The sequence below is a fragment of the Chenopodium quinoa genome, unplaced genomic scaffold, assembly GCF_001683475.1.
Source record: "Chenopodium quinoa cultivar QQ74 unplaced genomic scaffold, ASM168347v1, whole genome shotgun sequence".
Lineage (NCBI taxonomy): Eukaryota > Viridiplantae > Streptophyta > Magnoliopsida > Caryophyllales > Amaranthaceae > Chenopodium > Chenopodium quinoa.
In genome coordinates this window covers 91,653-104,430 of record NW_018744297.1, presented here as the reverse complement: position 1 = coordinate 104,430, position 12,778 = coordinate 91,653, and the positions used below count along the sequence as shown (strand labels likewise).

The 12,778-nt window shown below is 34.7% G+C and overlaps 1 protein-coding gene across 1 annotated transcript; it reads right to left on the bottom strand.

The window, feature by feature from the left end:
* Window positions 1-1,334: 1,334 nt before the first annotated feature.
* On the bottom strand, window positions 1,335-9,008 carry LOC110695393 (syntaxin-72-like). The gene is made up of 8 exons (XM_021872630.1): window positions 8,655-9,008; window positions 8,390-8,515; window positions 6,782-6,941; window positions 6,464-6,549; window positions 6,306-6,374; window positions 2,111-2,155; window positions 1,558-1,620; window positions 1,335-1,415 (listed from the first exon to the last, which is right to left on the bottom strand). Exons 1-8 carry the CDS (start codon window positions 8,808-8,810, stop codon window positions 1,335-1,337), a joined length of 786 nt encoding a protein of 261 aa, XP_021728322.1. The 5' UTR covers window positions 8,811-9,008.
* Between the last annotated feature and the right edge of the window lie 3,770 nt (window positions 9,009-12,778).

Below are 12,778 nucleotides of genomic sequence, written 5' to 3'. Positions count from 1 at the left end.
TATATATATATATATATATATATATATATATATATATATATATATATATATATATATATATATACAAAATTTGCACTTAGCATCCTATGCGTCACAATAATACCTATTTGTTGCCTACATGGCTCGACTTGGTGAAAAACTAGAAAGCCAAGTGTTGATGTCTCGTAATCTGATTGTGAGACCAACTTTATATATTAGTGATATGATATAATAGAGAATAGATGGATTACTCCTGAATTTATAACTCTATAACTATGAAAGCTAGCAAGATGAACAATTTACAAGAAATTTAATCCAAAATCAACAAAATATTTAATTCTTAAATCTTAAAGATAAAAAAAAAAAAAAAAAAAAAAACATTGCCTAATAACTTTTGAACTCTGGTTTAGTTGAGATATTATCAATCTTACCACTAAGCTATACATTATAATTGTTAATTAGATCAACAAAAAGAAGAAAAAATTGTCAAAATTATTACGAACTTTCAGTGCTTCAATCACTCCACAATAATTAAAACGACATTTGTTTTTTCCAACTTAATACACTTTTGGGGGTATCCGTTAGAATTAGATGATGACTAGCTGGTAACTACTCCTTTTAGCAAATCAAGTGACACAGTCAATATTTAATTAGCTAGACTTTTATTTATTTATTTATTTATTTTATAATTTAAATAGATAGATTTTCTAAAGTCGTCATACGCCAAAATCACATAAATAGTTTCAAGCTTTACATCAATCATGAATACTAGTATATATTTATGTATGTAATGAACATAGGGAAAAAAAAGACGATATCCCATACACGTTATAACTTATAAGTGATACACTGATACTCGTAAAAGAAAAGTTAAAATACTCGGTACTCCGTGTGTGAACGTGATAACATAACAATGTGGAAATGCATAGTTAGAGACCAATGAATTTGGTAACATATAGACCATTGCCAGAGTCCATGAAAGCTCTGAAATCGTTTCACTGCAAAACACTACAAAAATGGAATATCGTATTGTTAGTTTTATTTATAAATTATCGACTAAAAAGATTAGAGTCAATATCATATACAAAGTACATGCATGTACGTTTAACCAAAAAACAAAAGAGAGTATTGCAAGCGAGGTTTACCTATATAAATATTACCTCCGTTATATATTATTTGCAACGATTAAACGTTTTTCCTCTCTACTTTAGTCAAATTGTTGCAAATAATGTGTAATGGAGGTAGTAACTAGTTATAAAAAATAGTTATATTTTAAGTGAGCTTTGTACTAGTATCATACTAGTAGTATGTGTTTTCTCATAAAATAGATGGATATATATAGGATAAGTAAAATCTTACTTGTATAAATAAGCTGCAATGCCCAAAATCACGCATAGCAAGATGATGTCAATGCAAAAGTTTCGACTTGATCTTATCTGATCATACATACAAAATTTTCATATTGTCTATCAAATTTTAAGTAGATAAAAGGACCTAAACAAGCAAATAAATAGATAGACCCGGATATATCTAAAAAATTTCAAATATGTACGCAGCTTGTTAAAAAGTAATTTGTACCTGGTGAAGTGTTTGTTTGAGCCTGACGTTGTTGTTCTTTAAATCAGTGTTGGCCTTGTCAACCTTAATTAGCATAGAAACAAGAGATAAAAGCAAGTATTAGTCGATCTACTTGCATGCTAAAGATAACTCGGTCTCATGCTTTAAACCCTTAATATATAGTCAAATGATGCTACGTTGTTTCGGTTTAGGTATTTTACTATTTTACGTCGATCGTTAAAACTTAAGTTCTTCCCTAGCTACAAATATTGATGAATGATTAATACTTCCTCCACTTTTTTTAGTCACGTTTGCTAATGCACTTATTCAATCATTAATATTTTTAATTATCGATAAACAAAATTATGAAAAGTTGATATTTTAAAGTATATAACGTAACAAATCTAATAAGATCCCACATGACTATATCTTTCATTACGTATAAAGCATAAAACATGGTCAAAGGGAGATGTGTGAATAGTGCTAAAATCAAAACGTGTCAACTAAATAAAAACAGAGGTAGTATAATAATTATAAAGTTACAATGAATTGAGAAGAAGCTAAGCAATCTAACCTTTGTATCGATTTCATCAACCAAGGGAACTTGTCTATCTAGCTCCTATGAATAAGAAGGAACCAAAACAAAGGGTTATTAGTACACCATAGAAAACCAAACAATTTTATTTGTATTTATCAGTGAAAACAATGTATCTCAATTTAATCAACATGATTTCCGAAACAAATTCTATGTTGTGAGCTTAAACACAAGGTTTTTATTACTAATAATTAGAGGCTTAAAGCACTTAATAATTAGCCAATAAAACTTTCTTTTGACCAAGATCTTGTTAAAAAATGCAACATAAAAACAGGCAAAGGCGGAATGGCTAATGTTTTACACACTCGTAATTGGTTAAAATAAAGCATATAAGTAGAGAAAGTTGAGATCATTTCTAGTAATCCATATTATAATCGACTAGCCTTTTGGCCCGTGCAATGCACGGGTTATTCATATAAAATTGTATTGAGAGATAAGTGAGGAAATATCAGTAAGTCATTATAGGGTATAATATGTAACCGGAAAAATTGTATTGAGAGATAAGTGAGGAAATATCAGCAAGTCATTATAGGGTACAATATGTAATCGGAAACATGATTAAAGAAATTATAATTTTGGAACTTTAATCGAAAAAGAGGCTTAAATAGAAGGTGGAAGGACTAAAATTACAGAGAGAATAGGAAAAGGTTGAATTAAAGGGGAGAGATGAAGTGTGTATGAAAGATGAAGTATAAGTTTAATGAAAGAATCACTACTAGAAAACAGACAAATAACGACGGAAAAATTCCGTCGGAAACACCTTGTTTTCCGACGGAAATTCCGTCGATACTGGTTGTCGGAAAACCCTTTGTCGGAAAATGGGAGTTTTTCGACGGAATTTCCGTCGGAAACACTATTCCGACGGAATTCAGTCCGTCATAAGTGATTTTCAGGCCCGAAACAGTCCGTCGGAAATTCCCGACGGACTGCATTCCGTCGGAAAATTGCGACGGAAATTCCGTCGGAAAATGGTTTTTTTTTAAAAAAAAAAGCCTCCCACCACCCCACACCACTAGCCCCCTAACCCCTACTACCAGCCCACACCAGCATCAGCCCCATGGCCTCACCTCACCTCACAACAACCCCAACCTCACACCAGCCCCAACCTCCACCAGCGCCACATCCTCACCTCACACCAACCCCAACATCCACCAGCACCACGGCCTCACCTCACACCAGCCCCAAACCTCCGTCCACAAAAAAATAAATCGAAATCTACCACAAATAATATGAAATTAGCACCAAACCAAATCGAAACCAGCAGATCTAATTCCGAAATTAAATAAAAAAAAAATCGAAACAGGGGAAAAACGAATTACAGTAAAACTAATTAAATAAATATACAATTATCCATAAAATTTATAACCTAATATTACAATTACTTCAAAATTTAAACATAATCAGAAATTAACCAAAAAATAAAACTAGATCTACAACCTATTCTGAATTAAACAAGATCTACAATACTTGTGCAGTTGTGCGGTTGATGATTCTCGCAATTAACGTTGTCGCACGTAGCCGATGTTGTCATAGTCATCGTTGTTGATGCACAGTAATTGTGGTGTTGTAGTCTCCGTTGTTGTTGGTTGTTGGTGAAGTAGGTACGGTGGTGTTGGTTGTTGTTGGTCAAGGATAGAAGAAAGAGGGGAAAGAAGAGGAAAGAAGAAAGAGGCGGACAGAAGAGGATAGAAGAAAGATGGAGAAGTAAAGAAGGAGAAGAAAAGAGGCGGACCAGGAGGAGAGAGAAAGAGAAGAGAGGAAGGAGAAGAAAAGAGGCGGACCAGGAGAGAGAATGACTGGAAAGAAGAGAGGGAAAGATGAAAAGAGGCGGAAGAGAAAAAGGGGTTAGGGTTAGGGTTTAAGAAATATCTTTTATTTCTTTTTTTTTAAGTTATATTCCGACGGAAAATCCTCGGAAATTTCCAACAAATTATTCCGTCGGAAAGTACAAATATTCCGACAGATTTATATTCCGTCGGAAATTTCCGACGGATTGCTTAAATCCGTCGAAAATATACGACGGAAAAAAAATCCGTCGAAAATTTCAAATTTTCCGACGGAATTACATATCCGTCGGAACCAGTCCGTCGGAATTTGCCTGTTTTCTAGTAGTAAATTAAAAAAAATATGGTGTAATAAAAAATTAATAGTGTAAGATGACATGTGGCACTATGGTTAGAGAAGTGTAATACGTAATAGAATAGATGGGGACATGTGTCTTTCTTAGTTTCTTGGTTATGGTTTTTAAATACTAAGTATAGAGTATAGATCCTTGGTACGAATTTCGCTGGTTCTTCTATAATAATCCAAGCTTTAGATTAACCTTGAATAATCCTAAGTTCACCTATTATTCTCTCCTAGCAAACCTATTTTACCTGCAACCGACTAATTAAATAAGTCAACATTAGATTATTTTATTTTATTTTCCCTTTTTTTTTCCTCCTATTCTTTCCTCCTTCTTCCTCCTATTCTTTCCTCCTTCTTCCTCCTTAGTTCCAAGACCTGACATAGTGACATCAATGGAGGATGGATACCCACCATCCTTTAAACACCACCACCACCCAACAACCTCCCCCCAGCCACTCCCTAACCCTACCTGGTTTGCCGCCACCACCGCCCAACAACCTCTCCCCAACCACTCCCTTTCCCCGCCTCCATCACAACCTCCGCCACCACTTACCCCACCACAACCAAACCCAGACCCGCACTACAAGTAAAATGTCTTTTCGTAGCGATTATTTCGTAGCGATTGTACATTCGCTACAATATGCAAGTCTGTTTGTGAAATAATAAAGGAAGTCGTATCATTTTACAATCGCCATGGTTTTCCCATATAAAATCAATACGGAAAACATAATAATACATATCCACACTATTTTTACACATTTATATAATTTTGAGAAATCGTATCATTTACAATCGCCACTAAATCCTATAAATCGATACGAAAAGCCTTTTCAACACTAGATATATAAATATTGTTTGACAAATAATACATAAATTATGTCATAACTTATTGGTGAAACATTTAATATAAGAGTTTGAGGTTGCATGTTCGAATATTGTAAAGATCATACGCATGTTTTTTTTTTTTTTTGAAGAAAATGAGTTACACATTTATAGCGATTGCAATCGCTACAATAATCACCACGATTGGATGTAGTTTTTCGTATCGATTATTGAGGTTAACCCCAGCGATATTGAAAACAACTACTAAAGCCTAAGGCAACGGGGGATATTGTATCGAATGACCATTCGTTGGGAAAGTTTTTTGTTGCAATTACAATCGATACTAAAGGTTAATATAATCGCAACGAAAAGGTTATTTTCTTGTAGTGCCGAAACCTTCCCTCCACTCCTACCCATACTCGAACCACCAACCCTGTCCCACCCAAAACCCGAAACCCCAACCCAAAACCATTAAATCCTGTCCCACCCAAAACCCGAAACCCCAACCCCACCTACCTAGAAACCAAAACCCTAACCCGCACCATTGTCCTTCTCTTCTCTCTCTTTCTCAATTTAATTTGGGGCTGAATTGGGTTGCGGTCGTACGATGTTGATGTTGTGGGTGATCGATGATGATATTGAGGGCATCGTTTGCGATTGAATTGTGGGTTGGTACTTGAATTGGTAGTGGATGGATGTTGTGTTGAGTGGCCTTGGTGATGTAGGTGGTGTTGAGGTGGTTGTAGGTGGTGGTACTGTAGTCCGTAAATGGTGGTGAGTGTTTTAGGTGGTGATAATGGAGGAAGGGAGAGGAGAGAGAAACGGGCAGGAAAGGGAAAGGAGAAAGAATTTATTTTTTTTTTTAATTATTTTTTTTTAATTTTTATTTTCAATTAAAAATATTTTTTTAAGTAAAAAAAATTGACCAATTAAGAAGTGCCACGTGGATGGTAACCGGTTATAAAGGGTAAGGTGACCTGCTAAGGTTGCTTGGAGAGAATAATAGGAAAACTTAGGATTATTCAAGGTTAATCGAAAGGTTGGATTATTTTGGGAGAATGAGTGAAAGGTTGGATTATTGATGAAATTTTCCGATAAAATAAATAAACACCATACTAACTTAATACGATGTATTTGCTATGTACATCCCTTAAAATTACTTCTTTTTGGTGTCGTCTGTGAAAGACAACATAAAGTACAAAGTATTAGAAAATGACAGACTAACCTCATTCATATCATGCGCCAGATTCTTCAGAGTCTCAAGTCCTTCAGATATGATATCTAGACCTTCATCCTATTATAGTGATACCAAAATTTGTTCAAGCAAGCTACTATACACAAACCTCAATACTAAATGTAACATGTTTATGGACATGTACTTGCCTGTTTCAACTTCCTCATTTCATACTCTTGCCTAAACTGACTCGATTGCTCGGTTTCTTGGAAAAATCCATCGTTTAAGTGTAAATCTGAAGTTTGCATTGATGTAACCCAAACAATCATTAGAGTTAACCGTAGAATCACTTTTACCCCTTGTATCATCTCTATATAATGCGAACTATCAGTTATATTTATACACATGCTTTTTCCGTCTCACTTTAATAAGCCACACGTGATTCATATCAATATTATGATGCTTAATTATATTTTGTTATACAAGGAGTCATACTTGCATGGTATGAAGACTATATATGAACGTACCTCCTTGCATATCAAACTTGATGTTATTAGGATTGCTTGAACTCGCCCATCCATCATTTTTGGCATTGTTTCCTCCATCGGGAATTCCTTGGATTCTTTCGCCTAACGCAATAGCCAAGTCACCTCGAGCAACCATATCGTCTTTTGAGAGTCCTTTTACCTATAACCACAAATTGATCATCTAAAGTCACATTAAATGAAAATCGTATTTATATTATTGCAAATATAAGTGTCAATTCGGAGGATCTTTTACCAAAACGGCTATTTATTTTTTATATTCCTTTGAACCCTTTTTTTTTTAATTTTGGTTTTATTTAAATTCTAACTCCATAGTTTAAATTATCCCATTAATTTGAACAATAACAATCAACATAATATATATGCAGCAATTCTCAATTATTAAAAAAGTTACACAACGTAAACAACCACTCAAAAAAAAAAAAAAGATCTAAACTTCCAATCAACAAAAGAAATAAAAAATACAACTTTTTTTTTAACACACAAAGATAGAAATAAATATATGTGAGTTTGATTCATCATACACATTAAACAAAAAAATATTCATTCTAGCCGACATAAACAAAGAGTATACAATTAATTTAATAGACATGAAAAAGATCGATGAACAATACCCTAAAATCCCTTATTGTCGTATAAATTTACGGTGATCTCGATAGAACAATAAGACTTGAAATTCCAAATTTTTGTAACTGATATGATCAAGATGAAAAATTAGGGCTTTAAATTTTATTTTATTTTAATCGATTAGGGATCTGCAAGTCTGCGACTATTTACGTTCTTTGTAGTTTTGTATACTGCTTTAATTTTCCAACTTAAAAAAAATCTTTAAGGAAATAAAAATAAACTAAAAAAAAAAAAAAGTGAACCAAACTGGTTAAAAGGAAATAAGAAATAGATAAATTCCTTTCAAGTTAATAAATTAGCTAGTTTGGGAATTAATTTTTATAATTAGCCGTTTTGGTAAATACTTTTGTCAAAATAGCCGTTTTGGTAAAAGATTCCAATTCGGACGTTTAGATTGAGTTTGGTGAGGTTGAGTCTATTTCCAAATTTCTGTCATGCAAAATTATTATGTTCATAAATTGAAAATGTAAATTGGATTTTTTTTACATAGGTTGGTTTCAAATTGGATCAATCAAGTCAGTTTTTGACACCTCTAGTTGCAAAGCTATCGAGCTGCAATGGTCTTCATCTTTTTACTTGGAGAGTTGGATCACTTAATAAAAACAAAGCATCTAATAAGATTTCATTTTGTACTCGCCTACTCGGGTATCCACATTATTTCCTTATGCTTATGTACACCCTAGCTAGAAGTCTAGATAGAATATTAAAAAAAAAAAAAAAAAAAAAAAAAAAAAAAGAGACAGAAAATGATGTTGAACATGTCTACAAGTAGAATAGGAACAAATTCTTTTATGGCATCCATTAATAGTTTTAACAAAGAGAAACATATACACCATATAAACACAAAATTCAAAGCAAAGATCAGAAACTAGTGCAACATTTGATTAATTATGAAGCTAAGTTATACTAAGTAATATTTGATTGATCACAAAATCATAAAAAGGCAAGTAATATTGAATTGACCTTCTTGTAAGCCAATTTTTGTAACTTGGCAACATCTTCCAATAGCCTGGCCTTGGTCCGTCTTATCTCGGCGTTCATCGCCACCGCCTTGGCTCTATTCGTCTCCATTGCCACCATCTCCGATTTCTGTTCTCCACATTACATTAACATTATTTATTTTTGAATATTATCAAAGGTGATCATCTACATATACATACATTGTATTTTATTCATAAATTCTAAAGGTAAAATTAAAATCACGCAAAAATTGATTAATTTCACATACATGAATGACTTTCTCGATATCAGACTCAATGGTGTCGTAGATATGTGCAAAGGCATCATCACCGGTAGCATTGCGCTCCCTTTGCTTATCAACGTCGTATTTTTCATATTTTTTGCAGATTTCATCGACCCGGAAAAGGATTTGAATCACGCTCATTTTATAATTTAGTTGATATATACTCACCTTAATTCCTACCAATTAATGTAATTTTATACTAATTTCTTGAAATTCTAATTGGGAACAGATAAAAGAAGTTGTTGATGATGATGAATGAAGACACGATGATCATTGATTGAGTCTAATTTCATAAATTGTTGGTTTTTTTTAATGGTCTGACCAAAGTGAAAGCAAAGACGTGCATAAATCAGCACTTGAACCGATAAAAGCGGTTTAAATTTTTTTTAGCACAACTAATTAATTTAACAAATAAATAAATAAAATTGTTATTTAGATTACCGAATTTAATCACGGAGTATAAGGGTGTGTTCTATTCACCTGATTTTTACTTATCTAAACTTATCTGATCTTATCAGAACTTATCTGAACTTATTAGCCCTTATTAGAACTTATTTTAGTTATAAATTAAACTCGGTAGCCCTGATTTTTTTTTGAAAGAAGTCCAAAGGACATTAAATTTCATTAATAATAGTCATACGACATCTACAATTGACAATTAACGATAATGAAAACGAATTTAGGAAAATCAAACAAGAATTAATCGGGGAAGGGCTAAGAATCCAAATACATAAATATAACAATTCGGCACATTCTCGGTTCATTGTCTCATACAACTTTTTGAGTGGATCCGTCGCAGCTTCGCAATTTTGTGAGAAAGAAAATTCTTGTTTTGATTCCGTAACCCGAATCCGAGCCATAATCAATAGTAGCCCCGCACAACCAGAGACCAAATTAAACACAAATAAAACCTTGTCTTTTGAATGAGTCCGAAAACACTTGTCTTTCGAAGGAGATCGAAAAAACCTTGTCTTTCGAAGGAGATAAACCCTCTCTTTCGAGAGAGACATTATTGTAACCTAGAACAAATTAAAAAACTTGAAAAGAAATAAAATTTGGGGCTTTCCACCGGTGAAATCCGATAGAAGCCCCTTCAAAATTGACAGGGGAGGCTAAAGTTTAGGAAAGAGAAGAGAGAGAGAGGAGGTTAGGTTTTTTTTTTAGTTGATTTGTGAAAAGTGAGTCAGATCGATGAGTGCAAGGAGATAAAGCTCAGAACTTTGCAATGCAAGAATGATTAGCAGAGAAGAAAAGAGGCAGGAAGAATTTTAGGTCATTCTCATTATTATTCCAAGGACTCAGTACAGCTGAATATATAGCAACTACAGGACAAATAAGTTGGTGAAGCAAATAGCCAATCAGCATTACATGATCATTACAAGCAAATAGAAATAACGGCTACAATCAGAGATATTACTAAAAAGTCCTTGGAGCTAAAACAGAGAGAATGATGAGCAAATTTATGTCTTGCATTACCCCCCCCCCCCCCCCTCAAGCTGTGAGGCAGGAGAACGAACTCCCAGCTTGAGAAGAAGATCAGATTGTTGCTTGACAGACAGAATCTTGGTGAGGACATCTGCAAGTTGATTTGAGGAAAGAACATGCTCAGTCTGTATTTCACCACTCTTGACCATATCTCGAACATAGTGACAATCTATTTCAATGTGTTTTGTTCTTTCATGGAGAACTGGGTTTGCTGCAATGGCCAGTGCTGCTTGATTGTCACATTTGAGAAGTACAGGAGCCAGGTGATTGAGTGTGAGATCTTTGAGCAGAGATTTTATCCAGGTGACCTCACAAGCTGTTAGAGCCATAGCTCTATATTCAGCCTCAGCTGAAGATTTGGCTACTACAGACTGCTTCTTGGATTTCCAGGAAATTGGAGACTCTCCAAGAAGTATGCAGTATCCAGTAGTTGACCTTCTAGAGGTTGGACAACTAGCCCAATCACTGTCACATTAAGATGTGAGCTGAGCTGCAAAGGAAGAGGCAAGTAATATACCTTGGTTCCTTGTACCAGCAAGATACCTTAAGAGACGTTTTGCAGCTTGCATATGTGTTGAGGTTGGAGAATGCATGAATTGGCTCAACATTTGAACTGTAAAAGATATATCTGGTCTAGTTACAGTGAGGTAAATGAGCCTTCCAAGCAGCTGCTGATAAGGAGCTGGATCAAGTATAGGTGTTCCTTTATCAGCACTCAGTTTCAAGTGAGCATCCATAGGCAGCTTCAATGGTTTTACATCCTGCATACCATATTCCTTCAACAGATCAGCAGTGTACTTTCTTTGAGACATGAATATTCCTTTATCAAATCTATCTATTTCCAGACCAAGAAAGTATCTCAGTGCTCCCAGATCTTTCATATGAAATTGAGATGCAAGGAAGGACTTTAGTTTTTCAATGTCCTCTATGTTGTTTCCTGTAATCAGCAAATCATCAACATAAACCAAAATTGCTGTGAATTTTGATCCAACAGTTTTTGTAAACAAGCTTTAATCAGCTTTTGATTGACAAAAACCAAATGAGAGAATTTTTTCATATAGCTTTGAGAACCATTGCCTGGGTGCCTGTTTTAGTCCATACAAGGATTTTTTCAGTTTGCAGACAAGTTGACTATTTTTGCAGGGTACATCATTATCTAAAGAGCTCTGAATTCTGCTGCCAAATCTAGTATACCCTTGAGGCAATGACATGTACACATCTTCTTGAAGCTCTCCATTAAGAAAGGCATTAGTGACATCCATCTGAGTTGTATGCCAACCATACATAGCAGCTATAACAAGGACAGCTCTTACAGTGGTCATTTTTGCCACTGGAGCAAAAGGTTCTTTGTAGTCTACTCCATATTGTTGCCTGCAACCCAGAAATACTATCCTTGCCTTGTGTCTCTCCAATGTACCATCAGATTTGAACTTGGTTTTATAAATCCATTTACATCCTATTACCTTTTTGCCAGGTGGTAAGGATGTGACTTCCCAGGTTCCATTTTTCTCACATTGAGCAAGCTCTTGATTCATAGCCTCTACCCAATGCATTTCTCTCACATCATGTTTATAGTGCACAGGATCACTTGTCTCTGAGATAGTTGAAAGAAAACAATGAAACTCAGGATGAATTATTTGTAGGGTAACATTTGCTATTTGTCTGTCTTTTTTGTTGTTTGGTTTGATGTAGTCTTTCATCCAAGCTGGTTCTCTAGTTTGTCTAGAGTTGTGTCTGGTTTGTTGTGGTGTATGTAATGTGAGTGTTTTGGTCTGTGTTTTGGTTTGGGTTAGTATCAGCTTCATCATCATGATCAGCAACATTCTCATCATTTTTGTCCTGATCACAACAATCATCAGCTAGGTCAATGAAGGACTGAAGGTTTGGATCAGTGTTTTGTGGAAGAACAACAAGTAAGGGTTGCATAAGATGATCAAAGGACTGAAGTTGATAAGGAAATATTTCTTCATGGAATATTACATCTCTTGAGACAAATGTCTTTTTGGAGGTCAGGTCAATCAACCTGTAACCTTTTTGTGCAGCTGGATAGCCCAAGAAAATACAGGGCAAACCTCTGGCCTGAAATTTGTCCTTTTTGATGGAGTGTGTATAGGCAAAAGCAAGGCATCCAAACACTTTCATATGACTGTATTCAGGGATTTTCTTGAACAACATCTCAAAAGGAGTTTTATTCTTCAGGACTTCAGTTGGAAGTCTGTTAATTATGTGCACAGCTGTCATGACACAATCACCCCAAAAAGAAAGGTTCAGACCAGCTTGAAATCTGATAGCTCTGGCAATTTCCAAAATATGCCTGTGTTTTCTTTCCACCCTTGCATTTTGCTGTGGTCTATCTACACAGGAAGTTTGATGCACAATTCCCATCTTTGCAAAGAAATCTTGACAATGACTGTCTTCAAATTCCAATGCATTATCTGATCTCAGAATTTTGATTTTTTTTATCAAAATGAGTGTTGGCATAGTTGCTGAAAGCCTTAAATTGAGTAAGAGCTTCAGACTTGTGCTGCAACAGATAAACCCAGGTCATTCTGGAGAAATCATCAACCAAGGTCAGAAAGTATGTGTATTTGCCTCTAGTGCACACTTTATATGGACCCCATATG